Source organism: Triturus cristatus, chromosome 7 (assembly GCF_964204655.1).
Source record: "Triturus cristatus chromosome 7, aTriCri1.1, whole genome shotgun sequence".
NCBI lineage: Eukaryota > Metazoa > Chordata > Amphibia > Caudata > Salamandridae > Triturus > Triturus cristatus.
The window spans coordinates 1,618,275,193-1,618,302,454 of NC_140590.1; the positions used below are offsets into that span (position 1 = coordinate 1,618,275,193).

The 27,262-nt window shown below is 46.1% G+C and overlaps 1 protein-coding gene across 6 annotated transcripts in view; it reads right to left on the reverse strand.

Moving 5' to 3' along the window:
- Window positions 1–519: 519 nt before the first annotated feature.
- The window catches only part of CSNK2A1 (casein kinase 2 alpha 1), a 125,232-nt gene continuing 98,489 nt past the window's right edge, over window positions 520–27,262 (reverse strand). For all 6 annotated transcript variants that reach the window (XM_085619556.1, XM_085619552.1, XM_085619557.1 and 3 more), the window contains 4 exons: window positions 14,417–14,517; window positions 13,771–13,919; window positions 13,560–13,646; window positions 520–1,771 (listed from right to left, as the gene is read on the reverse strand). In XM_085619556.1, coding sequence (XP_085475682.1) covers window positions 1,656–1,771; window positions 13,560–13,646; window positions 13,771–13,919; window positions 14,417–14,517 — 453 coding nt within the window. In that variant the 3' untranslated portion in view covers window positions 520–1,655. The remainder of the gene's footprint in view (window positions 1,772–13,559; window positions 13,647–13,770; window positions 13,920–14,416; window positions 14,518–27,262) is intronic.

The following is a 27,262-nucleotide window of genomic DNA, read 5'->3' on the forward strand; positions in this document are numbered from 1 at the left end:
CCAGGTAATGGACTTTTCACAATAGCGGCCTCAAGACTGGGACCTCCCCTTTTGTTCTATGATGCAGAGCAGACATCCTGAACCACATTTGGGTGCATAAAGGTACACTTGACACATGACAGAATCGAGCCAGGAGCCCAACCATCAGAGACACTTTGTGCAGATCCTTGACCAACATCTTTTTTGTTCAGTAACAGGATGGCTGGAATCCTGTTTTTGCTGGGCAAATAGTTCGTTAGCACGCTGTTGTAGAACATTTGTTGTCGAAGACTGACAAAGTTGGGAGCAGCACTTCGGATTTGCATTGAAGGGTGTAAAAAGTAATGAACTGATCTCCGTGATCCTGTCTGGCACCTGGGAATATTTAGAAGATGCAATACCCACTGTTATAAGTATCAATCCGTAGAAATCCGTATAGGCGCTATACAGCAGGCATATCAAGTGAACTTATAATACCCTAAATACAACCAGTGACCTGCCAGGGCATTGAAAGATAACATTTCACAAGGAGACATTACATTTGATAAATAAAACCAAACCTTTATTTACACCAAAGTCCATGACTGGATCTTTCACAAGTGGAGGACAGAGGGTGTCTATATACAGAACGGGTAAGCAGGGATGAACACATATTCCCGCCCCCTCCCCATGAGGATTCAAAGTTTACCAATGAGGCGAAGTCTGTCTGCAAGCTCCTGCCAGCTGTCCGTGCATATTTACAGGCCTGCACAATCCAAAATGCTGAATGAAAAGGGACTTGGGCACCGCAGAAGCTCAGCATAATGGCTCCTGGCACATACCTCTGACCATCATATAAAGGGTACAAACAAAAATCCTAAAACCCTGCGACAAACTAGCTTAAAGAAAAGAGTAGGACTGGGCAGTTTAGGTTCATGTTCATCTCCCAGAGGGCTACACTGGAGAAACCGTGTACAGAACAAGAAGCCCCTGCTCTCCAATGTCGACAGGATTTACAGTTTAGAAGTTTTAAATTAAAACAAAAAACATGCAGGTAAGAAATGGTAGGATTCAGTCATGGAGAGAACACAGGCACTCATTTCATTCTGGGAGGGGATGGCAAGCTACATTCTCAGGAAGGGTTGAGGCAGAAAGGACGTGGGGAGTAGAATCATTTCACATTAGCAGGGCACTGCTTGAAACCTGCTGCAGTAGCTCTGACCCTTTGGGTCACATTTCCAGACCTTGGGTTTTCCCCATTTCCTCTGGGCATGGCTTTAAAAATAAACCATTAATGTTTAAAAAAAATGCAAAGATTGCAGATTTGTCCATGAAGCTCCAGAGAGAAATTAGAAAAAGCTGTGAAGAGGCGAGACTAAAAGACAGATCATGAAAAAATCCCACCTGAAGAAAGACCAGGAAATTGGGGAGGAGGTGCTCTTGGATGAAGAATTTCCACTTTTAACGAAAAGCAAAGTCTTTTGTTGAAGGACCCTTTCTTGCTGCCTGGGCAGACAGGGGCCAATGTGAAAATACAAAAAAAAGTTCATGTAAAAAAAAAAAAAAAAAAAAAGTCATCCTATAATTATTTTAAGATATAATGACAGAACTACTATAAATCCACGGCCAACTGCTCAGATGCAGAGCTTGTGAAGAGTCCCCACACTCCACCGCGTGGGCAGCAAGAGATGCTGGTATTACTGTGGTGCACCAGCAGTGGCTGCAACCGGCGTCCCCAGGCTGTTGGCGGCAGAGATGACAGGTGATCCTGCGAGAGGTCCCATGGGTGATGAGGTTGGCACCGTAGAAATTCCTAAAAATGGGAAAAAGCCTTTTAATGCCATACATAAAATTAAGCCACAGACACATTTACAAAGTAGATTATACTCGGATATAAAAATTCACTGACTTGTAAATGATTTAAAAAAAAAAAAATGGTTAAACTCAGTCCCCTTCCTATAAAGCTCAATTCAGAAAGTTTCTTGTTGTGCTGGTCCCACTAGTACATGTGTATACAAAAGAAATATGTGCCGCAGTTGACTAAGGCAAGTCACTGTGATCATGATTTCAAAAGTGGTACACCGCAGTCCATACTTTACTTATAAACCCTGAAAGGATCGCTATAAAATAATATATATATTGTGAACAAGGCAGGAAGTGCCGAAATGTTACAGCGTAATTAATTAACAAGGAACAGATTATTAATCTTTCTTATCAAGGAAACCGGAGTTGGAGACAACCAACTCCCACAGAGTGATCCATGGAAGGAGACACGGACTCGATGTAGTTAGGATACCAGACCGCAACAGACGCTGTGCTTTCAAGAAGCTTTTTCCTTTCACCCTGCACTAATTATACCCAAATACGACCGAAAATACTGACCTGCCTTGAAAAAGCCCTGGCCTGCTGGCCCTTGGGTGAAATATGTGTCGGCTGTTCCCCTGTTCCCTACACTGATCCAATAATAAAGAGATCACTGAAAATCAAGAATCTACCTGCTGCTGTGCTTATGATGTCAAAAATGAGACTGGGTGAAACACTTACCCTATGAAATACAAGAATAAGGAACATAGCACAGAACCACTCACGAAGTACTAGGATACGGAATCAGTTTTATTTGATCAGATCAGCCTGAATCCCAAAATTAAACAAGCATTGGCATAGCCAATAGGTCTCGCTTTTGGGACCTTATAAGTATTTATTTATGCAGCACAATATCCTTGGTGCAACAACATCAACTGTTGCATGGCTAAACACTTATAAGGTCCCAAAGGCGAGACCTATTGGCTATGCCAACGCTTGTTTGTTGAAGGTACCAACTATCTTGACTATGTTAGGGAAGTGTATCAAGTTTTGATTCAACCTGTGACACGTCCATCCATAAGTCGCATGCGTGATTGGAATTGGTTGACTTTGCTCCATAAAGATTACACTTCCATAGCAGATGCTGCATTATTTACGGGTGAGATCAAGTTTTTAATGTCCAACAATTCCTTGAGTAGATTATCCATAGCTGACGGAGGGATTTCCTGTCTGTTTGCCATAGCAGTTGATGGTTTGTTGTCTTTAGGGTTGGTTAATAAGGCTTTGGAGTATGATAAATGTCTGGCATGCTTAAACTTTGACAGAGATATAGGTGGGAGGAGAATACAAAAGGGGAAGAAAAAAACCCCTCTATAATGATAGTATCCCTCGTTACTCTTGTCCCTCCATTCCTGGTTATACTGGGCACTTTAAAAAGCAAATTAGTTAATGAGGAGCTCCTTTAATTAGGCCTAGTTTGAGATGGCAATTGTTGAGAATCCGATCAACTTAATGGTAATTACTATTTCAAAATTTCTGTCACCACCAAGGGAAAAAAAGGAATATTTTATTGCATAAAATCCTGCTCACCAATCTCATGGAGGAATAACAGAGGGAGAGAAGAAAAAAGAAATACAGCCATTAATGAGACATCTTAGGTTTGTGCTTTCTTATTCAATATAGATACGCCTCCACATGTCAGGAAAGAGTTAGGTAAGCAACTCTGTGTCTTGTGATCGTCTAGGTTAAAAAAATTGTTTTTTTTAAAAAAATGGAAATTACAGAAAAGTGAGAAGATTATGTCTGACCTGTCAGCTAGCCCTGGAGCCGAAAACTGAAGATGTTGATTCCTCAGTCTGGTCAGATGAGGAGTCTCCCAAAATGGATGCGCGCTCCACACACAGAGCACAGCATTGAGATGCACTGTCGAAAGATAGCCATCTGTGTCGGGAGTTAATATGCCTTCCGATCCACAGTTCTAGCTAGGATTCTTAAGTTAACGCGGGGTAAAAATGCTACAGCCGGCCACAGCTTGCAGTGCATGTGCGTGAGTGGTACGCGTGCAGCAGTAATCACGCCTTATGGCGCCTCTGCTCAAACGTGCGCCCACGCACACGCACTGCAAGCTTTAGCCGGCGGTAGCATTTTTTGAAGCCCTTACTTAAAGTCTCGCCAGCCCAGCGCAAGCGCTGGGTCAGGCGAGACCTAAAAAGAGAGATGCGTTTCGGCTTGCTTGAAGCCTTTGACAATCTGGTTGGCACCATTACAACAGCAGTCTATATAGCCCATCCAACTTAAGCCTTCAATAGACAGAGCATTTTTTCAACACACATAATCACAGTGATAACCCTGTAAACCCTATACAATATTTTAATGCGAGATGTCAGTGTAACAATTAAAAACATTCAATAATAAATTGCATAGTGCAAATATTCCACTGTATTGATTACATGTCCATTTCACGATATATATATTAAACATGCTCTCAGCCTTGGTGGTATATATACTGCCGCCAAAACCCTCATTACGCGTCACCTGAAAACATAAAAAGCAAAATGGTTTGTGTGTAATTCTAAAAGAATCATGCTGTTGGGTTTCCCGTCCAAAGTCACTTAATTAGAACCTCAGATGAGATACTGTGAAAACGCTGGGAACCGATCCGCCAGCATATGGCCTCGGACCTGTACTCCGGGAACAGTTTGCATCAGCCCAGTCTCTGACATCTCCGATCAAAACAATTATAGCGAAGGGCATCGGGACAGAATATAAGGCAGCCGCTTCCCGGGGAATGCAACTAAACAACTAGTGTGAAAATTACTTGGTTAGTCAGCTTCCCAGCACATGCTTTGACCTAAGCAGGACTACCTATTCCATAATGCAGCATGTTCGACATAGAAAAATGCGGAGTTGCATAGTTAAAAATCAGAATTAAAGTCGGTGTAATAAAACTGATAAACATGACCAGGTACTGAGGTATGGAGCAAATGCCATGTAGCTGTTCAATGGAAGGGAAAATGAAGTCTCAGTGTCCAGATTAATAAGCAGCATGAAAGATTCTGTTCAAACCAGGCACAAGTTTGAGATGGAGGGAGAATGCTGAACAAAAATTGAATTCGCCAAACATACCCCACCGCATCGGCCATCCGCAGTGCATATACGCAATACATATGCAGTACATATACACAGTATGCAGTACATATACACACACACACATATGAAGAAACAGTCCTTAGCCCACCAGGAGACCAGCAGGGCAAACAAGGTATGGCCCACAAGACGTTCCGGTTTCAAGTTAAAAAAAAGTGCTTTATTGGATTCACGCCACATCGTATTACACAGGCCAGTGCCTGAAAAAATTATAACGCTCCAAAGTTGCCCACAGGCGAGGACGCACTCAGGCTGCAGCAAATTCCTCAAATCACCACACCCAAGCCGGGATGTAGCCTGACTCGTTTCAGATAGATTCCTTCTTCATAGGCTGGTTCCAAAGAGTACACCGCGTTTCTGACCACACCTTTATTTAAACAAACTGCCTTCCAATATGCCAACTCTGCTCCAATGAACAGTCCAAGGTGTTGTGGGATATGTAGTGCGGTAATTCTACCCTGATGGGTGTTGCATGCTCAAGGTCCCCAATCAAAACCCTCGGATGGGCCCAGAGTTGTGCATGGTTCCTGGTGCTGCTGCCCCGTGATGTGAGCCTGACTTGATTCCAAGCTCCACAGCCCGCTCCTTATTGCGGTGGTGCATCCTCCACGGCTGGGCCGCCGTGTAAATATAACGCTCCAAAGTTGCCCACAGGCGAGGACGCACTCAGGCTGCAGCAAATTCCCCAAATCACCACACCCAAGCCGGGATGTAGCCTGACTCGTTTCGGATAGATTCCTTCTTCATAGGCTGGTTCCAAAGAGTACACAGCGTTTCTGACCACACCTTTATTTAAACAATAAACTGCCTTCCAATAGGCCAACTCTGCTCCAATGAACAGTCCCCCAAGGTGTTGTGGGATATGTAGTGCGGTAATTCTACCCTGATGGGTGCTGCATGCTCAAGGTCCCCAATCAAAGCCCTCGGATGGGCCCAGAGTTGTATATATAGTTTGTGAGCTTGACTGCTGCTGTATATGGCATTACCGATGAAGCGATCTGTACCCAACGCATACTGAAGAGCAAGCAAATGAAGACTATCATCCTTAAAGTAATCCAACAATGTGAGAACTTACAGAAACTTGGAGCCTGCCAGTTGCTTATAATTGGTCGACTTTTTCACTCATTTGACTACTTCTTACTCTTGTCCCAGCTTGTCAATCTTGTGTCCGTCCCTCCCATGAGGAATAGCATTTTAAATAACTACTTTTTTCGTTTTGAGTTTAGCGCCCCATGCGGGGGTGGGGTCCATGCACTTTCTAGCCATCTCCCTCATGTACTTCTGTCTGCACTTTGTGTTGTAGTCACCAGCGTGCTGCTCATGGTGGGCTACCCCATGTGCACTTGCCAGTGTAGCCTCCGTCCCACCATACGCCTCATTGTATTGCCCCTTCCCGCCCTTTGCTTCTAGCCTCCGGTTTCTTCCCCACACCTACTTTCAAAGAAATGCCGTCTCACTTTTTTTGGTTACTGATCCAACTCCGATTGGTGACTAGAAAATAAGTGCGACTTCTTCCTTTTGTAGGTGAGCACATGCGTGGCATGCATGCATTCAAAATGACGCAGCCAATCGCCTCAAAGGCTTTTTACAAATCCTTTAGCCATGCTGCACAGCCTCTGCAAGGCTGTGCAGCATAGCAAAAAAACACTGACAAAGTTGAAAGCCCCAAAAAGTGACACCTACTGGCTTTGGCGATGCTTGTTTAATATTCTTTACTGTTCCGCTTACTGTTTTAAGTAGCCACCTATGTGACATGCAGCACTTTAGAAAACGCCTAATAAAAATCCATACCTCCTTCCATTGTTATTACAAAATTCTTCATTCGAGCAGGGTGCAAAAAGATCTTGGACATCTTTTTTTTCTCTCAAAGTTTTACCTATGTTGTCCCACCAGGCTTTTTGTATCGACTCAGTAACACCACCCCTCTAATGGTATCAGCAATAAGTGGGTGACCAACTACATTATGTGCAGGCTAGGAAGAGGATGCATGACCTGTGTAAGCGCCTTAACCATATCTGAACTATTTATAATCTGCAATACTAATCTGTTTATCAGAGTTTGCCACGACAAGAGGCGTGTCCAAGATTCTGGTTAGAATGTCCATTCAGAATGTCATAAATCTTAGCCACACTGATCAACTTAGAAATCCTCCTTTAGTACACTGCCAGACCTAGCAGTTTTAAATCATGTGCTGGTGCTCAACTCTGGTCTTTGTAACAGCCTTTTTTGGCTAATACCCCAGAGGAAGGCAGTAATAGCTCGAGAATTGTCCAACTAGACTAGACAGTCCAGTTCGGCCGTAGCTTTGTTGCAAAAACTCCCATGGGCCGGTCTGTTATGCAGTACTGGGAAGGGGGACACAAGTATTGGCTTGTCAGCCAGTCGTGTTGAGAGTACACCCTAGGTTGTCCTATGAGATGTTTTAATCACCTGGCCAAAAAACACAAATACTGCACCCTCCCAGGGGAAATATGATCAGACGCTTTTAAGAACATTCTCCACTGCCTGGCAGCAGACCTCACAAACAATTAACATTTCTCTGGGTGAAAACATGCCAACATCACACCCATCCTTTATAAACATAGGGAAGGGCCTTGATCGGTTCAATTACAATGTTGAAACTTCCACAGCCACACAAAATTGTGGAAAGTAGACTCATGGGGCAGCAGTAAGAATGCGGAGAAGAACCTGATCCTGAAGAATAAACAATCTGGATTCAGAGTAGACCCTCTAGGGTTAAAAGGAGCAAAGTCAAACAGACGACCTCCTAAATTCTAAATCTACCTCCATTTAGGACTCCTCTTCTTGACTTGCATTGTTTGATAGAGGACAGACTGGTCCAAACTGACCAAAGTGTTTGTGTATTGGATTCAGAGAACTTCCCTAATGTGCCATGATTGTTCAGGTATGCCCAGCACAACGCAAGGAAAGGGGAGAAGTGTGTTTTTGGTACAGTACGGAAAATAGATTTAGCACATAGTCCCCAGTACAACAGAGAGCCTAAGTTTCAGGCAGAATATGTCAAACACCGAGGATGTCACAACATGAAGGGATGCAGGCAAGGTGCAGAGTAACCACCATTTTGGACAGGACAATAGTGTGCTCTATGGATGCTGTTCTTCATGCATATTTTCTCATCCGTACACAAAACAGATGCAACACTACACAACGGGGGGGGGGGGGGGGACACTGAACAGTACTGCTTTTCCAATCTACGCTAAGACTGGCTTCTACATTCAGTAAAGGGGTCTTTTACATCAGAGGGAGCATTGACCGCTAGTTTACGGTAGGTTGACCTTTTACTTCAGTTAACAAGATCTTATGCACTTTTCAATGTAGATCCCTGGCAAGTGCTAGAGAAAACTGAGGCACGACTGACAGGTAGGGTGTTGGGGGCCACACATCAGAGGCTTTCATGCTTCTATACTCTTTTGCACATTTTATGTATGGGATTATTCTCCAGCGTGGTGAAGGTCTTTCGATACTTTTCTGTTTCCTAGGATGCATGGGTAGGACCATCCGCAGATAACCTTCCTCCTTAAGAAACTTACACTTACCTGGAAAGCAATGAGGATAGAAGGCAATGAAGACAACCAGCATGAGATTAACGGAGTTGTACAAGCCGAAGGACAAGTAGTGACTGCTTTTAAATTGTCACCACTGTGGCCTATTCCTTTTCTGTGTTAAATTAGAGTGTTTCTGAAATTCAAACACAAATTATATGATATGTCTGCTGCATAGTACCACCGCTCTCTTCATTCTATTTGCCTCAATCTACATGGAAGTAAACACATTTTACTAACATAGGTCCCACTATCTTACAAGCTACTACACTGTCAAATTTTGCAACAGAAGGGCTGCAATGCCCTAGACACGTGCGAAGTGCACTCCATCATCCAAGGGGTTATGTTTCATTTAATCACTCAATCAGGGAGTTTTAAGTGCGCTACTCACCCGTGAGGGTGTCAAGGCGGGCACAGCTCCGGTCAGTCGAAGAGCCAGGTTTTGAGGGTCTGCCAGAAGATGTGCATGGTGGAGGGGGGGCCATGTCTGATGTCGATTGGGAGCTCGTTCCAGGTCTTGGCTGCCATGTAGGAGAAGGTTCTTCCACCCGTTCTTGCTCTGCGGATGCGCGGGGGTTCAGGGAGGTCAGCAGATCGGAGGTTCCTCTTGGGTATGTGGAAAGAGATTCCATCGTTGAGATATTGGAGTCAGGTGTTGTGGAGGCATTTGTAGGCGTGGGTGAGTATCTTGAAAGTTACTCTTTTCGACGGGGAGCCAGTGGAGGTTTCACAGGTGTTAGGAGATCGGTTTGTGTCGAGGGATGCAGAGGATGTGTCTGGCTGTGTTGTTCTGTATAGTCTGGAGTTTGCTGAACAGAGACTTGTTGATCCCGGCGTAAATGGCATTTCCGTGGTCCAGTCTGCTGGTTAGGAGTGCGTGGGTGATTGTCTTTCTTGATTCGGGGGGAGGGGGATGCGGAGGGTGTTGAAGCAGGTGGAGATGTCTGCATTGACCTGTCGGGTCATGGAGAGGGAGGAGTCTAGTATGATGCAGAGGTTTCAGGCGTGGTCCATGGGGGTGGGGGTTGCAGAGGGCGGTGGGCCACCAGGTGTTGTCCATTGCAGAGGGGGCGGGTTCGAGGAAGAGGACCCCTTTCTTCTCAGAGTTGAGAATCAGGCCGCTGCTGCTCATCCAGGATGCAACGCCCTTCATTCCTTCCTGGAAGTTGCGTCTGCTGGTGAGGGGGTCCTTGGTGAAGGAGAGGATGAGCTGGGGGTCGTCAGCGTAGGATACTATGCAGAGTCCGTGCTGTCTGATGGCAGCAAGGGGGGCCATGTAGATGTTTAAGTGTGTTGGGCTGAGCGATGATCCTTGGGGTACTCCGCAGTTGATCTCTGTGGGTTCGGACAGGAAAGGTGGAAGTCTGATTCTTTGGGTTCTGCCGGTGAGGAAGGAGCTCAGCCAGTCGAGGGCGGTTCCCTGTATGCTGACGTTGGAGTCTGGTGGTGAGTGTGCTGGGGGAGACTGCGTCGAAGGCTGCAGAGAGGTCGAGAAAGATCAGGGCTGCGTTGTGCCCTTGGTCGAGGAGGGTGCGGATTTAGTCTGTGGCGGCAAGTAGAGCGGTCTCAGTGCTGTGGAATCCGGATTGGGAGCAGTTGAGGATGGAGTTTTCTACAATGAATTTCGTTAGTTGGACGTTGACAGTTTAAGTGACTTGGCCGCAGTGGGAGGAGAGAGATGGGTCGGTAGTTCTTGAGGTCCATGGGATCTGCGGAGGGCTTCTTGAGTAGGGGTCTGACTTCTGCGCGTTTCCTGTCGTCGGGAAAGATGCTGGTTTCGAAGGTGTCGATGGTGTGTCGTAGTTCCAGTGCGAAGTCGGTGGCGACTCTGTAAAAGATGTGCGGTGGCAGGGGTCCGTGGGGGCTTCTGAGTGGATGCCTTTCATGTTCGATGTGGTGTCTTCGGTGGTGTCTGGGGTCCAGGATGAGGTGGTGGGCTGGCGTTGCTGGAGGAGGGAGTGGCTTCGGAATCAGGTGTCTGGGCGTTGAAGTTGTCGTAGAGGCTCTTGACTTTCAGATGGAAGTAGGAGCGGAGCTTGTTGCAGAGGTCCTGGGAAGGGGTGATGTCTGGTTTCGCTGGACAGGGGGGGGCGGGGGTGGTTTCCTGGATGATGCTGAAGAGTTCCTTGGAGTTGGCGAGGATCTTGTTCTGGATGAAGGCCCTTTTGGTGGATCGAATGTGTTGGTGGTATACGGTCATGGCTTTTTTGTAGGTGGTGCGGTCTTCTGAGGATTTGCTGTTTCTCCAGTTCTTCGAGACGTCTGCAGGTGTGTCTGGATTCTTGGAGGCCAGCGGTGAACCAGGTGGCCTTTCTGGGGCGCGGTCTCTCAGGGTTAGGTAGGGGTGTGAGCTCGTCTGCATAGTTGGTGATCCATCTATGGAGTTCTTTGGCTGCGAGGTTGGCATTGGTAGAGGTGGCAGCGCGTTTGAGGGTGGAGTTGAACTGCTTCCTGGTGACCTTACTCCAGTTTCTTGTAGAAGGGCGGGGTGCAGGTTTGGGCGTGGTGGGTTTATCGACGTGGAAGTGTACGCAGTGGTGGTCCGTCCAGGGGGGGTTGTGTGGTGTGGCTGTTACCTCCTGCGAAGATGGGGTCGAGGGTGTGTCCTGTCTTGTGGGTGGGGATGAGTTGTTTCAATCCGAGGTTGTCCAGGAGGGTGGCAGAGTTGGGGGGTCGAGGTGGAAGTTGAGGTCTCCGAGGAGCATGTAGTCCATGGAGGCGATGGCATGGGGTGCGATGAGGTCGGCAATGGTGGTGGTCACCGCAGAGCGAGGTCCGGTAGGTCTGTAGGAGAGGGTGCCTCTTAGGGTCGTTCTGGGGCTGGTCTGGATCTGGAAGTGGAGGTGTTTGGTGGCGGGCGGGCTGTAGCTCCAGCTTGCCTTCATGAGTCGGAGAGAGCTCTTGTGCGCGATAGCAAGTCCGCCTCCTGGGCAGCTGGGGCGGTCCTTCCTCTGGATCTTGTATCCGTCGGGGATGGCGGTGGCGATGTCGGGCGGAGGTGAAGAAGGCGACATCTGGCGAGAGGGTGTCGAGGAGGTCCCTACGATCTCTACAGCGTGCCTGTGCAGGAGGATGCACCTCAGGGCTTCGGTGGTGTTGGTGTCCGGCGTGGTGGTGTGGAGGCTGGTAAAGGTTTGGTGGCAGTGACGGCAGGAGAACTGTCCGTGGGTGGTGTTTGGCGTGGACAGCTTGCAGTTGTTCCTTCCGGGTTAGAAAGAGGAGGGCAGAGGATTTGTAGCCGTGGGTGGTCAGAGATCCAGGGTCTCTGGCGTTGTTTGTGGACGGGCTTGCCTTTCCCCCATTAAATAGGGAAAGGGGAGGGAGAGGGAGGCGCAGCTGGGTTGCAGGAGCGAGAACCGGCAGGGGGGGGGGGGGGGGGGGGTGACGTGGTGTCAGCAGCAGCAGTAAAGGGAAAGCGGGCAGAAAATTACAAAACAGAACAGAAACTAACCAAACAACAATAACAGATCACAAGTAAAAGTACAGAGGCACAATAGTAGCAAGACAGAAAAACGGGCACAGCACAATACAGATTGGTGGAACCAGCAGAAGAGCAAGGCTCTCCAGCAGGAGCTTGCAGGTGGAGGAGGGCCTCGAACACCTACCTGGAAGGGGTGTCGGGGCAGCGGCAGTTGACGCAACAGCAGAGCTGCTGGGGCAGAAAGCGGGACTCTGGCCGGCCAACACTGTGGGTGTTAATATCCTTCTTTTAAAGGGCATCATACACATTTCATTTTGCGCTCTATGGGCACCACAAAGCCTTGAACATTGTTGCCATCATAGGAGTTCGCACTGACCAGACATGCTATGTATGACACAAACATAGGTGTGGGGTACTCAGCACATTTTGCCATTTTATCACACCACTTTGGTGCCCCGGCATGAAAGGCTATATGACCTATGCTTGCTCAAGTGAGAGGCTCTCCCCATTTTGCCATAAACGTAATAGTTCTAGTTATACAAGGAGTTACACCGGATCTCCTGGGATTACCTCTGTTGTGCATTTAAATGGTCATCCTTCATGGTATATCTATTCAATCTCAGTTGCCCACAAATGACTTTCGAAGCAGAGGCATGCAACAGTGATAAACTGACCTCAGACTCTTCGCAAGGTCTGAATGATAGGTCAAAGCTTGAGAACACGGACCACAGTCTAGCCTGAGAGCAAAGAACACTTAATATCCCCTCTGGTCTCCTCCGCTCCATCTTTTCCATGCAGGCCTTTGCCTACATTACCTATAACCATGCTAAAGGTGCAACAAGGTTCTTTAGAAAAACCTGGTCGGTCATGAAATACTGCATAGTAAATCTATATTTCTAGAGGTCTAGAGGGCTGCAAAAGGAAAACAGTAATCTTTGTTTTAAAATAGAAAGCATTAGGGTAATTTCCAAGTTAGGACTGTAGGTCTCATGCTCCAGCAATCTCAAGTACATCTAACATTTGCTGTTAACGTCATTCAGGCTATCACACTATGATCCTCTGTGAAGATTAGTTATTCTCATGCTGTATTTGTACAACTATCATCTGGAATTTCTCAGAACGATTACTGGATCCACTGAAAGAAAGTTTTCTATGAAGTCATTGTTAAATCTCACAACTGACTGTCTTACTTCAGTTTCTGGAAGTGCAGTTGACTATCATTGTCACTGTTTGAATGGTAGGAATTAAGAAAAATAATCAGTCAGTGGGGATGCCAACAAGAGAAACTGAGCACTGCACTTGCTATGGTGGTGTTACACCAATACCTGTATTTAGATCAACAAATGTAGTACCTCCTCAGTCAAGTTAGAAAAATAACTGACCTCCGAATTATTAAGAGTGCCCAGCAATAGATAACTTAGGGGTAGGGTCTGGTGCACAAACATTTTCCTTCTGTAACTCAAAGTGCAACCAGTCAAATGCATTTCAATTCATAAAGTTGATCAGAATTCCATTAAGCAGCTGTTCTTATAATTGTAGAGGCAGAGAATATGGTAAGAATATACAATAAGACAGGAAGAGTACTTGAACTCTTTTCCAGATACCTCTGCATGCCCATAAACGTACTGCATAACATTTGGCCCCTTGTGACATTGTCAGAGACTCACCTGGCATCATACTTGCATTGCTGACAGGTGTGCTCCCACTTGGCATGGTGGAGGAGCCCATACGGGCCTGGTCCTTCACAATGGGATCTTTACATTTAAAAAAAATAAAAAAAGGTTTACAAATCAAAACAGATGTACATAGGCCACAAACATTCAATTTTCTGTCCATAGCACAATTTGGACATCAGGTCATACATCATACTGTACTCACAGAAATATGGGTGGTCCATGGCCTCTCTCGCTGTCAATCGCGTCTGGTGGTCGTATCTAAGAAGTTTGTCCAAGAAATCTAGGGCTTCAGTGCTCACAAGGTGTTGGTTTTCACTATGAACAAAACGCTCCCATCGCTTCCGAGAATGCCTGAAAAAAAAAAAGTCAACCAACTTATTTCCCCCCAAAACACTAGCTGCTGATGTTGGGGATGAATGGCAAGGAGGGAGAATCCCTCTCTAACAAGATTAGCAGCCCCAAGCAATGCAAGTGACAAGCTTACCCCTGTGCGGTTTGGCAAAATTTAAAACTGGCAATTAAACTAGTTTCAGTCAAAAGCGGTTCGTCTTGTATCCCACATAAAGCCGTACAGCAACACCCCTTTCCAACCCACATTTCCCTCACCACCAAACCATGTCAAGATAAAAGTTTCCATTTAGATACAGATTGTTATAATATCCAAACAAATAAAATGCCATATATTAACCCCCGAGGCAATGGCAATCTGAAAACTTGCAAAGTTGGATTTAGAGTTTTTGAAAATCTAATTCAATTTGTGATCACATATTTAGTTAGGGAAAACTAAAAAACAAGGAGATCAAGTTCACAAAAATGACCTAAATGGGGGAGGGAGGAGGATCACTTACCTCCCAAGGATATCATTGAAACGTGGGTCCAGTTCTATGTTGTATTTGTCAATGTAGTCATAGAGATCCTCTGTGCCCAATACCTTGGCTATTCTCACCAACTAGGACAAAAAAGTTAAAGTCACTTGTAGTACACACACAGAACGTGTCCCTGACTGAGGAAATGTGTTGGGCTCAGAGCTTTCTATAGACTGAGCTAAAAACAAATTTTAGACTACTAACCAACAAAGGTCTCCTTTTAATCCTACAGCCACAGCCTAAAAATTAGACGACAATTTCAATGCACATAAGCAATAAATGCCAAGCTCAAAATAACATCTCCATAATTACATAAAGAACAGTACTACTGTCATTATGCAAGTAATGAGTATAAGACCATTAAGGTGGCATGCTACTAAGTCATTAGTCACCAATACTCCACAGCATCTTAAACTAGCAGGACAGTTTATTAACAAGCTATTTAAAATGCAAGGTGGCGAGGGTCCTTACAATAGTGCTAACACGTGAATTAATGGAACTGCTAGGAAAGATGCGACGGTTCTATTATGAATAGCCCTCTGCCTTTTGAGTGTTAGTCACGCAGACTATCGGTAAATTAGCTTGTAAGGGGTGTGAAAAACAAATTTATTCAGGTAAACCTTAAAGGACTCATGGAAAAAGAACAGAAATCTGAATATAAAAGGAAATATAAAAATACTTTTAACTACACGTAGCAGATCAGCTATACAAACAGAAGTCATAATGTCCCTGTGGACTATGGCTTTATCAAAGTAGTCCTTTGCCAAACAGTCTCTACAATTGATGCTCACCTCTAGGACACACTATTTGCTAATAAAGGTAGGATACAGTTGAATTAAGAGACCGCCTTAAGCTGCAAGATTCAGGGTAGAGAGGAGGCAAGTCATACCACTGCCTGCACTTGGACAGTTTATCAAACGGTACACTAGAGGAATGGCATGCACAGATGTGTGCTTTGATATAGTGTGGCATATATAGGTTTGTCATTGGAGGGTGGCTGTGTACCATTAGAGCAGGCACATAGCCAGAACTTCGTTTTAAAAGGCGGGCGGGGGAGAGGGGGGGTCCAATATGACACGGCCCCCTTTAGAAACAAAATAAAGGGATGGACGTTTGTTTTGAACTGAGACAATCTCCCCCCGACCATCTCCCTTTGATGGCCTCCACATTTCCTCATCTCTTCCCTTTCCAGTCCCATTCATCTAGGCACTTCTTGCCCAGATGCATACCATTATTTTTTCATCTCATACCAGACACCACTTACTCTCTCATCTCACTAGTCAATCAGATTCACTAAAACTACGTGCCGAACCAGCATGCAACAGTTTCAGCCCAGGGCGGGACTGGCTGTAGCCGGCATCGGGCGTTTCCCCAGTAGGCTGGAAGGGTTGGGGCTGGTTTTGTAGTGGTGGGGGGCAGTTTTGTTACTGGGTGCCTATTTTGCAGAGGTGCTGCAATATCAGCCCCCAGTAACAAGAGCAGCAATGCTTCACACTTGCACCCCCATCCTCCCGTTCCTTCCCCAGGTGATGGTCCTTCAAAATTGCCAGGGCTGCTTTGGGTTCCCTGTTTTAGCCTCTTGCAGGGGAACTGCAATTTCAAAGGTTATGCCAGCGAGTGTATACAGCACAGTGTTCTAGTCTTCAGTACATCACCTCTTGCTCTGCTTTGGTACATATCAGCTCAGCTGCAGCTAAAAACTTTCAATCCAGTTTGCTAACTCCAATTGTTCTTACTCTCGCGCTCCCCGAGCTTTCAGTTACTAAATTGCCATTCTCACTAAAAAGTTTAGTGTGGATCAGACTCAAATGTTAGTGTTTTGAACTCTGTGCTAGAACTTCTAGTCTTCTGGCACTAGAGGAGCTTGAGGTCTCCAGGTACAGCAAATTCCTCCAATGTTGATCATGAGAAGTACATGAAAGGGTGGCAGAGAATGACAGCTGGAAGCCACATCGAATTACTGTGTACCCTGACTGCGGTACAGGGGGCTCGAAGTTTACCAGTCAGTGGCTTCAACTGAGCAGGCTACAGTTGTGTCTATGTGGAAGAGAAACCGAACACAGAAGGATTGTGCCCAGAGTTCGCATATTGGTTCTATAAAATTGGACAATAACACTACAGACGAAAAAAATGTGTTTGTAGTCAAAGTTTGTTTTTCTAAGAGATGGCGGCAGTTTGGAAAAAGGGGTGAGAAAATGCTAATGACTAGCCAATGGAATGGCCTACCAATTACGGTTCCACCTCATTGCAATGAAACACCCTTTTTACAGCAGAGTGATGGTAAGATTGAGACAAAGTTAATGAAAGTGAGTGCGTAAAAGACAAAGGAAGAAAATAAGATATGGAAAGACTTGTGGCACACAGATTACACAAAAAGCCATAGCAGTAATCCAGGACATTGGCTTAAACTTTTCTGCATAAATGTAAACCTACTGCATCTACCTCAATCCACCAGCTAGATAATTTACAGATGTTAACAAAAGAAATGGGTTTCCAGCTTTAAATAATTATGTTACCGAGATTGTTCAACGCTTCAACAAATATTTTTTGAAAGTTAAATGGTCACACCCCAGCTGTTGCTTGGTTATTCAGACATTTAATGACGTGACAATTTTGCAGAGAACACAATTATTTCCAATTGTTACTGTGGAGTCTACGACTGCAACAGTACACAAAGCAGAAAGGTGCCATCCAGTATAGAGGAAAAGACGTTCCAACCCAGTCCTGCATCGCTAATTATGATCAATACCAGGAGCTCAAGAATGTTTCCATGTGTGATGGCAGCTGGGGTTTTGAATTGTACTGCGGCATCACTCACCAAATGGCCACATTAAATAGTTCTATGTAATTTAAAGTGGGAAGGATAAATTATTTGTGGTCATGAATACTTTGAATTTAAGAGTCTTAAACAAAATGTACCTCTTTAAAGTTCACTATATTGACCCATATAGGGCTTCCTAGTAGGACACAGTTTACAAATAAGTAAACTTACAATACTGGTCTGTGCAGCGGTGTCATGAAGATTAAAGGTGCTTCCAGAGGCCCGTAGTGTTAATACAATATTTTCATGCAGCCATCAAAGAACGGGCGATGGAGAGAATAGGACACAGAAAACAGGCCGTGTCCAAACTCCTTACACACACAAAGCATTCCTGGATCACTTGGTGATCTAGGTTATGTTGGACTAACCATGCATTATAAGCAGTGTAATTAGAAATAAATTGCTACTGTCATCTGATGAAGGACTATGCTCTGGGTTGCCAAAAATAGGTCTTTCTTCAGTTAATACCTTTACATTCCGTATATTTTCAGTGAAAACTTTGCTGTGCAACATCAGACCCTATATGGTTTGTGAAACTGGATATAGAACTTCTATTTACAAAAGCTAATGTGTTACCGGTCCTTATTGGCCTGAAGAATAGGTCTGATGTCTGAAGCGAGAGTCAATAAGTTCTAGGACCCCTGCACGTTTGCTCCAGTGTGCGATACCCAAGCTTTAAAAGGTCTGTCGCCCAAGTGATAGCCTCGCTGTTTAACATCACAGCCTGGGGTTTGTGTAGCCTGTAATATAAGTCTGGCAGTTCAGTGCTGTCCTATTCAATCAAATTCAAACCCCTATGAGGGGACAGAGCTAAGACCCTCCAAGTTTGCAATGAACTACACCATACCTTTAATATTAGAACCTCACCCACTGAAAGGCATGGATTGGCACCTGAATTGCAAGAGGATCCCTAATTACTAGAAGCAGCACTTTAATATGGCTGAGCTCTCAGGTTTACAAATTGCATGCAGGAGTATTTCCTCAAGGCCAGCTTTTTCGTAGCATTATGGTACTTAAAGTCCTAAAAACGACTAAAACAACCTGAAGGCCAAATAAAGTGGATAAGCTGCCCTTTCATTGCTGTGATACTGTGGGGGCAATTCCGAAAAGCTTATAGCAGAACAGGAAGAAGTAGTACAGTACTCTTTTGCATACTCTAACGCACCTTGGAGAATCTGCCCTGACATGTTCAAATCTCTTAGAAAAAGCAAAGCTGGAATAGTTCTATATTTAAATATTTCCACTTTAAAACGTTTTGGGGTTCAATTACAAAGGCAGATAAGAGTATGTAAGAGTTCTCTTGTGGTGCTACTTCCCATACTTACAAATAATTTTGTGAATCAGCCCCAGTGAGAATATGCTCTGCACTCTTTCCGCCGAGGCACCCATCTACTTCAGTGGAGTCTAAAGCTCTAGTGCTTCCAGTCTAGCTACATGACGTGGCACTGCAAGGGCAAGTTCCACCCTCACTCGAAGCTGCAGCTTCTCTAGACTGCATTGTCACAACTATGTGAGGGGAGGACATGAGCTTACAACTCCAAAGCACTCACACCTTCAGTCCATCATGCACCGCCACAAAGTGCACTACACTGCATTCCCTATAAGCCTCAGTCTCTGGGCTTGCCAATTCACAACTGGGATAGGGCCATTTTGGTTTTATTGACACCACCTTAGCATGCCAAGAAAAAGAAAGGATTATTTAATATACAGTTCTTGTACAAGCTGAAAGCCTGCACACCTTAATCTTTACCTAGAAGCTATTGTTTTTCCTTAATTTATAGGAGTCCCCATTCCTTCTAACCACTACAGCCTCCAACAGACTTTTCTTTTAAAATTCACTTGTGTCTGGCCTCAACCTACAGCCTTGTTTACCCTTTTCTTGGCAGTGCAGCAGATGATGGTGAGATAGGGCTGCTTTAAGTCTTTGACTGCCTGGGACAGGGGTGGGGTTTTCAGATACAAGTATAGCCTAACCTGTTGTGCTATGTAACAAAATTGATTTCAGATGCACAATCAAAATAATTGTTCGAAAAAAGCAAAATATATCTGTTCAGGTTTCTTGTTAGTATTTTAGCGATAAAAAAACAACAAAAAAACACCTTTACTGTTGAAAGATATCGCTAGTGCCAAAAAAAACTCACCAGAACCCTAATAACGTGAATATTGGATCGAATATTCCTAAACCACTAAATATCCCTGATAAGTCATTGAAGTGCTTTGTGAGCAGCTAGATTACTACTCCATGGTGGGGCCCATTTTTAGTTTGTAGTGTTAGTTGAAAGTGTTGCAGGAAGTAGCATATTTTGCAACATTGTTAGATTTAGTATACCAATTAGTTACATTCAATTTCTCTAGAGAAAAGCTACTTATTAATGAATGAAGATGCTTATGTATCAATTTGCGCTCCTAATGGTGTATCTGACTAAAGGACACATGGGTGCATTATTCTATTTTCTGGTTGTCCTGATACACGGTTATTGTGCGGCAGTGGTATTTAAAGAATAGTTATACTTAATTTGGGTAATGCAGGGTTCGTCACAGAGTCCAAAGGGAAGAGCTCTGGCGCATTTAGTATGAACGGTCAAACAACATAGGACGGAAGGACACATGGACTGAAGGAATCAGTTACTGGGGTTCGAAGTCAGTCAGTTATACAAGTCTTGCACAATTTGGAGATGGCTCACATGCTGTATCATGCAAAAAAGAGTGCAAGTCCAGGACAACGTTTTATAGATGTTTGTAATTTTTATTGGAGAGTTGCATCCTTCAGATTATGCAAGTTTTCGTAATTTAAATGCTGTATTTCCAGACTCCACAGATGTGCACGATAAGCTGATTGAAGGCAGTGTTCATCCAGTCATACAGATTCCCTGTTATCTGGTCTGTCTGTGTTTTTTGAAAGGTTGGATCCAAAAGTCCTCCATATGGTTTTTCCTCCAACTGTCGGTATATTGCCACTTGAGAAGGGAGTTTAAAGGTTGTCAGAAAAAAGATGGTTCTTCGAGTAGAGGAAATTGTCGCTGCATGTGACTGAAAAAGTTTCTGTAATGATCACTAGCTCTGAATTAGCACAATGCAAGTCCAGCTGGGAGATTCATTTGGCGAGATCGGGGACAGTTAGCCAAATGCGATTAGGTTGTGCCATTTTTGGTTAGTCAAGCCAAATGTTTTGGACAAAAATGTGCACAAGTTGGGCTATTTAATGCTGAAGGTGTGATCTGGCATCTAGAAAGAAATCTGTGAAAGCTCCGATTTCTGGAGGACTGGAAAGCAATAGAACTGTGCATGAACAGAGTATGGCTGGATCTTGTCAGTAGGGATTCACACCCCGATATACTTGTCTTCCATTGTGCAGATGGCTCTACATTAAGCATTGGTATCCCCGTGGAATTGCCTGGTGGAATAATGGATCCATGGCTTCCGTAATGAAGAAAACAAAAAGGTATTTTTTGCAAGATAGGCCATAGAATTATTCTGTGTTTGGATACTGAATATGGCATTGGTCAGCAAGACATGAGCAGGGAAGACCGGTTTTGTTAAGAGTAAGTCTTAACTTTGTTTAGAAGGATCCTCAGTTTGAAGGAGCTATGCTGTCCTTGTCCAGTTCAAAGAGACTTTGCAGTGATTTAGTAAGTTTTCCCTGGGTGAGGGAGTGTTTGTGGATTCTTAACCAGAGGAACTAAGGGCAGTGGCAGCAAAGGAATGGATGAGGATGTGTGAAAATTCATCTGCATTTGGTAAGCAAATTATCAAATGTATATGCTAATCTATGAAACTGTGAATTGATTTCTCAATTCGATGGCTGTAGTGTTTTCATATATTCTTGCCCGTTACCCCTTCACCCTTTTTTCTGAGCTAGTGTGGGAAGACTGGTGAAATTGAGGTGATAAGGAATATGCTACTTACCAGTATGCATCTGTTCTTGGCATGTAGAGCTGCAGAGTTGTACACTTAGCATAGGTCGCCATCTGGTGTTGGGCCCGGATGTTTGCAGTTTGTTTTTCTTCTTGGACCGTCTTTGGAAGTCACGAGTTTGGTGACTCCTCCTTCGGTCCGTACTGCGCATGGGCTTCGGCTCCATCCTCAGATTGTTTTTCGCCAACAGGGAAATGATGGAGCGTAGTAATAACAGTGAGAAACCCATGTGTGTTGTATCTAAATAAGATGGACTGGAACGGATACAGGTAGCCGGGGAGGCGGGTGGGCGTGTACAACTCTGCAGCTCTACATGCCAAGAACAGATGCATACTGGTAAGTAGCATATTCCGTTCGAGGCATATGAGCTGCAGATTGTACACTTAGCATAGATTATATAGCAGTACCCAACCTTAGCGGCGACCACCGGTATCCGTTGCAGCTGTTTGAAAGAGTGTTTTTAGTACAGCCTGGCCCACCCTAGCTTGCTGCTGGGAATGCACATCTACACAGTAGTGTTTTGTGAATGTGTGCGGTGTAGACCATGTGGCTGCCTTGCATATGTCATCTAAGGGTATATTCCCTAGAAAAGCCATAGAAGCCCCTAACTTTCTTGTAGAGTGGGCTTTAGGGGGAACAGATAATGTTCTCTTTGCCTTCTGATAGCAAATTTGTATGCATTTTACAATCCACCTAGCTATCCCTGATTTTGAGATGGGGTTGCCTTTATGTGGTGGAGAAAAGGAAACGAACAACTGTTTGGTCTTCCTGAAGGGTTGCGTTCTTTGTATGTAATATAGCAACGCTCTTTTCACATCTAGTGTGTGTAAGGCCCTTTCCGCAACAGATTGGGGTTGCGAAAAGAAGACAGGTAATTCCACTGATTGATTGAGGTGGAAGGGGGTAATGACTTTGGGCAGGAACTTCGGATTAGTTCGAAGTATGACCTTGCTGTGATGCATTTGTATGTAAGGTTCCTGTATGGTGAACGCTTGTATTTCACCAACCCTTCTAAGGGAAGTGATAGCTACAAGGAAAGCTGTTTTCCAGGTGAGAAATTGTAGCTCACATTTGTGCATTGGTTCGAAGGGCGGACCCATTAGTCGTGTAAGGACCAAATTTAGATTCCATACAGGGGAGGGTGGTGCCCTGGGAGGAATTACTCGTTTGAGGCCTTCCATGAAGGCTTTAATAGCGGGCACTCTGAAGAGTGACAAATGCTGTCTGTTTTGTAGATAGGCAGCGATCGCTGCTAGGTGTAGGCGTATGGATGAATACGCCAGGTTACACCTGTGAAGATGGAGCAGATAGCATATGATGTGTTGTATGGATGCATCTAGAGGGTTGATTGTATTGTTACGGCAGTACATTACAAATCTTTTCCACTTTGCGGCATAGCATGCTCTAGTGGTAGGACGTCTGGCTTCCATGATGATGTTCATGCAATCAGGGGGAAGGTTAAGGTACCCGAATTCTAAGATTTCAGGAGCCAGATCGCCAGGTTGAGCTGAGCTGGGTCCGGGTGCCTGATTTCTCCATGGTTCTGGGTTAGGAGGCATGGGGAAAGGTGCAGTTTTTGATGTGGTACCACTGATAGTTGTAGTAGCGTGGTGTACCACGGCTGTCTGGCCCACGTCGGAGCTACCAGAATGAGTGTGAGGGAGTGCTGTTGTAGTTTCCTGACCACTAATGGAATTAGTGGGAGAGGTGGAAAGGCGTATGCAAATCTGCCTGACCAGTTCATCCATATCGCATTGCCCTTGGACAATGGGTGTGGGTATCTGGCGGCGAAGCTTGGGCATTTTTTGTTTTCGTGGGTGGCGAAGAGGTCTATTTGAGGATGCCCCCACTGTCGGAAGAATGGGTGAAGAACTTGTGGATGCAGTTCCCATTCGTGTAGTTGTTGAGTCTGTCTGCTGAGCAGATCTGCTATGGTGTTTTGTACGCCTGGAACATGTTGTGCCAGGAGAAAAATGTTTTGGGGAATTGCCCATCTCCATATGCTCTGGGCTAAGCGGGAGAGCTGGGGAGAGTGTGTCCCCCCCTGTTTCTGTATATAATACATCGCAGTCATGTTGTCTGTGCGAATGAGGACTGCTTTGCCTGAAATCTGCTTTTGGAAAGATTTTAGGGCTAGAAAGATCGCCAAAAGCTCCAGATGGTTGATGTGGAGCGTTTTTTGCTGTGGCGTCCATAGACCTTGCATTGTGAGGTGTAAGAGGTGCGCTCCCCAGCCGGAGAGCGATGCGTCCGCTGTTAGAGTCACTTGGGGAACCGGGTCCAGGAACGGCCGTCCCTTGGAAAGGTTTGTGGTGTTCCACCACTGCAGAGAGTGATGTGTGCGGCCGTCCACCAACACCAGATCCGTCAGCTGACCCTGGGCCTGGTTCCACTGTTGTGCTAGGCACTCCTGAAGTGGACGCATGTGGAGTCTTGCATGGGGCACTATGAAGATGCAAGACGCCATCATCCCTATGAGCTTCATAAACACTCTTGCTGGTAGAGAGTGTTGAGGAAGGAATATTTTGCGTAAGGCTAGAATGCTTGTGATTCTGGCTGAGTTTGGATAGGCAATACCTTTTGAGGTGTCTATGGTGGCCCCGAGATATTGCTTTGTGTGAGATGGTATGAGGTGGGACTTTTGGTAGTTCACCGTGAAGCCTAGCTGATGAAGCAGTTGGATGGTGCTGTTTGTATGTTGCACGCATTGGTGGTAGGACGCGGCTTTTATGAGCCAGTCGTCTAAGTAAGGGAAGACGTGAACATGTTGACGTCTGAGGTGTGCTGCTACTACTGCTAGGCATTTGGTAAACACCCGTGGTGCAGTGGTGACCCCGAAGGGGAGAACCTTGAATTGGTAATGTTGCCCGTCCACCACGAACCTGAGGTATTTTCTGTGAGAGGGGTGTATTGGAATGTGAAAGTACGCGTCTTTCAGATCCAGTGTTGTGAGAAAGTCTCCCTGGCAGAGGAGTGGGAGGACTTGTTGTAAGGTGACCATGTGAAAGTGGTCTGAATGTATGTAGGCATTTAGAGGCCGGAGATCCAGAATGGGTCTGAGGGTCTCGTCTTTCTTTGGGATTAAGAAATATAGGGAGTAGACCCCTAGATTTCGTTGATTGCCGGGTACCTGCTCTATGGCGTGTTTCTGGAGGAGCGAGAGTACCTCTTGTTTGAGCAGTGTGGAATGCTCTTGGGACATTGGACGGTGCCTTGGTGGGATATTGGGTGGGGTAGATGTTAGCTCGAGGCAGTACCCTGACCGAATGATTTGGGTCACCCATTTGTCCGATGTTATGGACTCCCATACGTGGATAAAATCTTGTAGCCTGCCCCCGACCGGAGTGGAATGGTCTGGGGGGAGCGAAGGGGAGTCATTGTGCGGGTGGGGTGGCAGAACGGGTATTGTTGGTTTTGCCCCTGCCCTTATTGTTGTTGCCTCTGTAACCACCTCTTTGGTTGCCCTTTGAAAAGGTATTTTGAGGAGGGGATTTGTAGGAGGTAGAGGCATTATCGGTGGAGGAGCCTCTACCTGTGCCACGAAAGGACGAGCGTCGAAAGGAACGCTTAGAGGCTTGGGTCTGGAGCGCTCCCATAGACTTCGCTGTGTCTGTATCTTTCTTCATTTTTTCGAGCGCTTCGTCTACCTTTGGGCCAAAGAGTGTTTGCTGGTCAAAGGTGTGATTAAGTATTGATGTCTGGACCTCAGGCTTGAACCCTGATATCCTGAGCCAGGCATGGCGGCGAAGCAGGACACTGGTGTTTATGGCTCTAGAAGCAGTGTCTGCTGCATCGAGGGCACACTTAATGGAGGTGTTTGTGATTAGTTTGCCCTCCTGTATCAGGTCATGAGCTTGGCGTTTGTATTTCTCTGGAAGGTGCTGCATAAGAGCCTCTAATTCATCATAGTGTGCTCTATCATATCGCGCAAGCAGTGCTTGTGTATTTGCAATGCGCCACATGTTTGCAGCCTGGTAGGCGGTGCGTTTACCAGACGCGTCCAGAAGTTTAGATTCCTTGTCTGGTGGTGGGGCATCTCCTGAGGATTGGGAGTTAGCCCGCTTTCTAGCTGTGGAGACAACTAGGGAATCTAGAGGAGCAGGGCCCTTGATGTATGCAGGGTCTGTGGGTGCCGCCTTGTACTTCTCTATTCTAGGGTTTAGTACTCTGGCTCTGACAGGGTCTTTGAATACCTCTGTAGCGTGCTTGGTGACACCCTTAAGCATGGGTAAAATAGCAGTGGAACGATCTTGTAAATCAAATGTATCCAGTAGGAAGTCTTCTTCCACTGGTTCCGTGTGCATGTCCACCCCATGGTAGTGTGCTGCTCTCTGCACTAAATGGTGAAACCCTAAAGAGTCCTCTGGAGGAGACGGCCTTGATGGGTATAGGTCGTCTTGAGGTACATTGGGTACATCAGGGTTATTATAATCCTCCCATGGATCTGGGGTCCCTGGTGGAGTGGGATCCATTGGGGCGTCCCCTGGGTCATTGTCCGGGTCCCCGTCATCCGGGTCTGGGGATGGGGCCGGATCGTAGTGAGGTAAAGGTGGAGGGGGTGGTGGTGGGAGGGGGGGTGGCAGTGGGGAGGGTACTCTAAGGGGAGAAGTAGCTGAGTCCCTCTTTTTGGGTGGAGGAGGAGGAGCCGGAGCCTCAAGGCGACGCTTCTTAGTAATCACAGTCAAAAGGCCAGTCTTTGGATCTCTGGACAAAGTCTTTTGTAAAGGGTCTGGTGTAAACAGAGCCAATGGCGCCGAGTCGTCTGTCGGCACCGGCGATTTCGGAACCGGAGGTTTCGATGTTCTGTGTACGCCCTGCTTTTTGGAGGTCTCCGTGTGTTTCGGCGTCGAATGCTGTTTCGGCGCCGGAGCGTCGGTGCCGACCGATTTCTGTTTGTGTTTGGTCGGCGCCGAGTGTCCAGGCTTCGGCACCGGTGGTTTCGGAGTCGAGCTGGATTTTGCAGGCTTCGGTGCCGAGTGGTGTTTATCGGCACCGGGCGTCGGCTGGCTCGATCCCGAGCTGCCGTGAGACTTTGAGTGCTTCGACACCGGGCCCGAAGGTGGGGTGATCGAGGCTTTGGTTTTGGTTTTGCCCAGGCCGGCAGGCGAGGGAGTAACCGGAGTCTCTTTGGTTTTCGGTGCGGGGCTGGGAGGGGGCATTGTACTCACGGCCCGCTGTCCTGGTGTTACGTCCTCCAGGTCGGAGTCGTCGGCCTCGGAAGCGCTGACGATGTCTTCTCCCAGTTCGGTGTGTGTCTGCCCCGAAGCTTCGGCGTCGTCTCCGAAGATGTCCGGTGGAGCTGTCGAGGATGAGTGCGCCATGGTGCGTCGAGCCCTTCGATCTCGGATCGTTTTCTTCGATCGAAAAGACTTGCAGGCGGGGCAGTCTCGAGCCTCGTGTTCCGGAGAGAGGCAAAGGTTACACACCTGATGGAGGTCGGTGTGGGGAAATTTAGACCCACATTTTGGGCACTTTTTAAACGGAGTCCTTTCCATCGGCCGGGACCGGAGTCGCGGAGGGCCCGAAGGCCGGTGTCGATGTACGGGATGGAAAAAGTGCCGCTTCGAGAGATGAAGATGATGAAGGAACTCGAAGAATCGAGGATTTTCCGTCGAGGCTGGAACCGTAGAAGTTCGAAGCCGGAGTACGAAGTATCACATCCGAGCCCGATGGCGGAAAAAAACAATCTGAGGATGGAGCCGAAGCCCATGCGCAGTACGGACCGAAGGAGGAGTCACCAAACTCGTGACTTCCAAAGACGGTCCAAGAAGAAAAACAAACTGCAAACATCCGGGCCCAACACCAGATGGCGACCTATGCTAAGTGTACAATCTGCAGCTCATATGCCTCGAACATGTAGATTTGCATTTTAACAAATATGTACTTATTCATAAAAATGTTCACTAATTCGGGTTTTAGGAAATTTGCCCTTTCTGCAGGGTCAACCATGATTTTTTTGCTTTTTGCTGGACCCTATAGTTCTGCTCGCTGTAAAACGGTGTACTTTTCCCATGATAATCAGTGATAAATTGCCTGTTTTCCCCCTTCAACATTGTCAAATTGGCATACACCTGATTGGTATTTTGAACTTG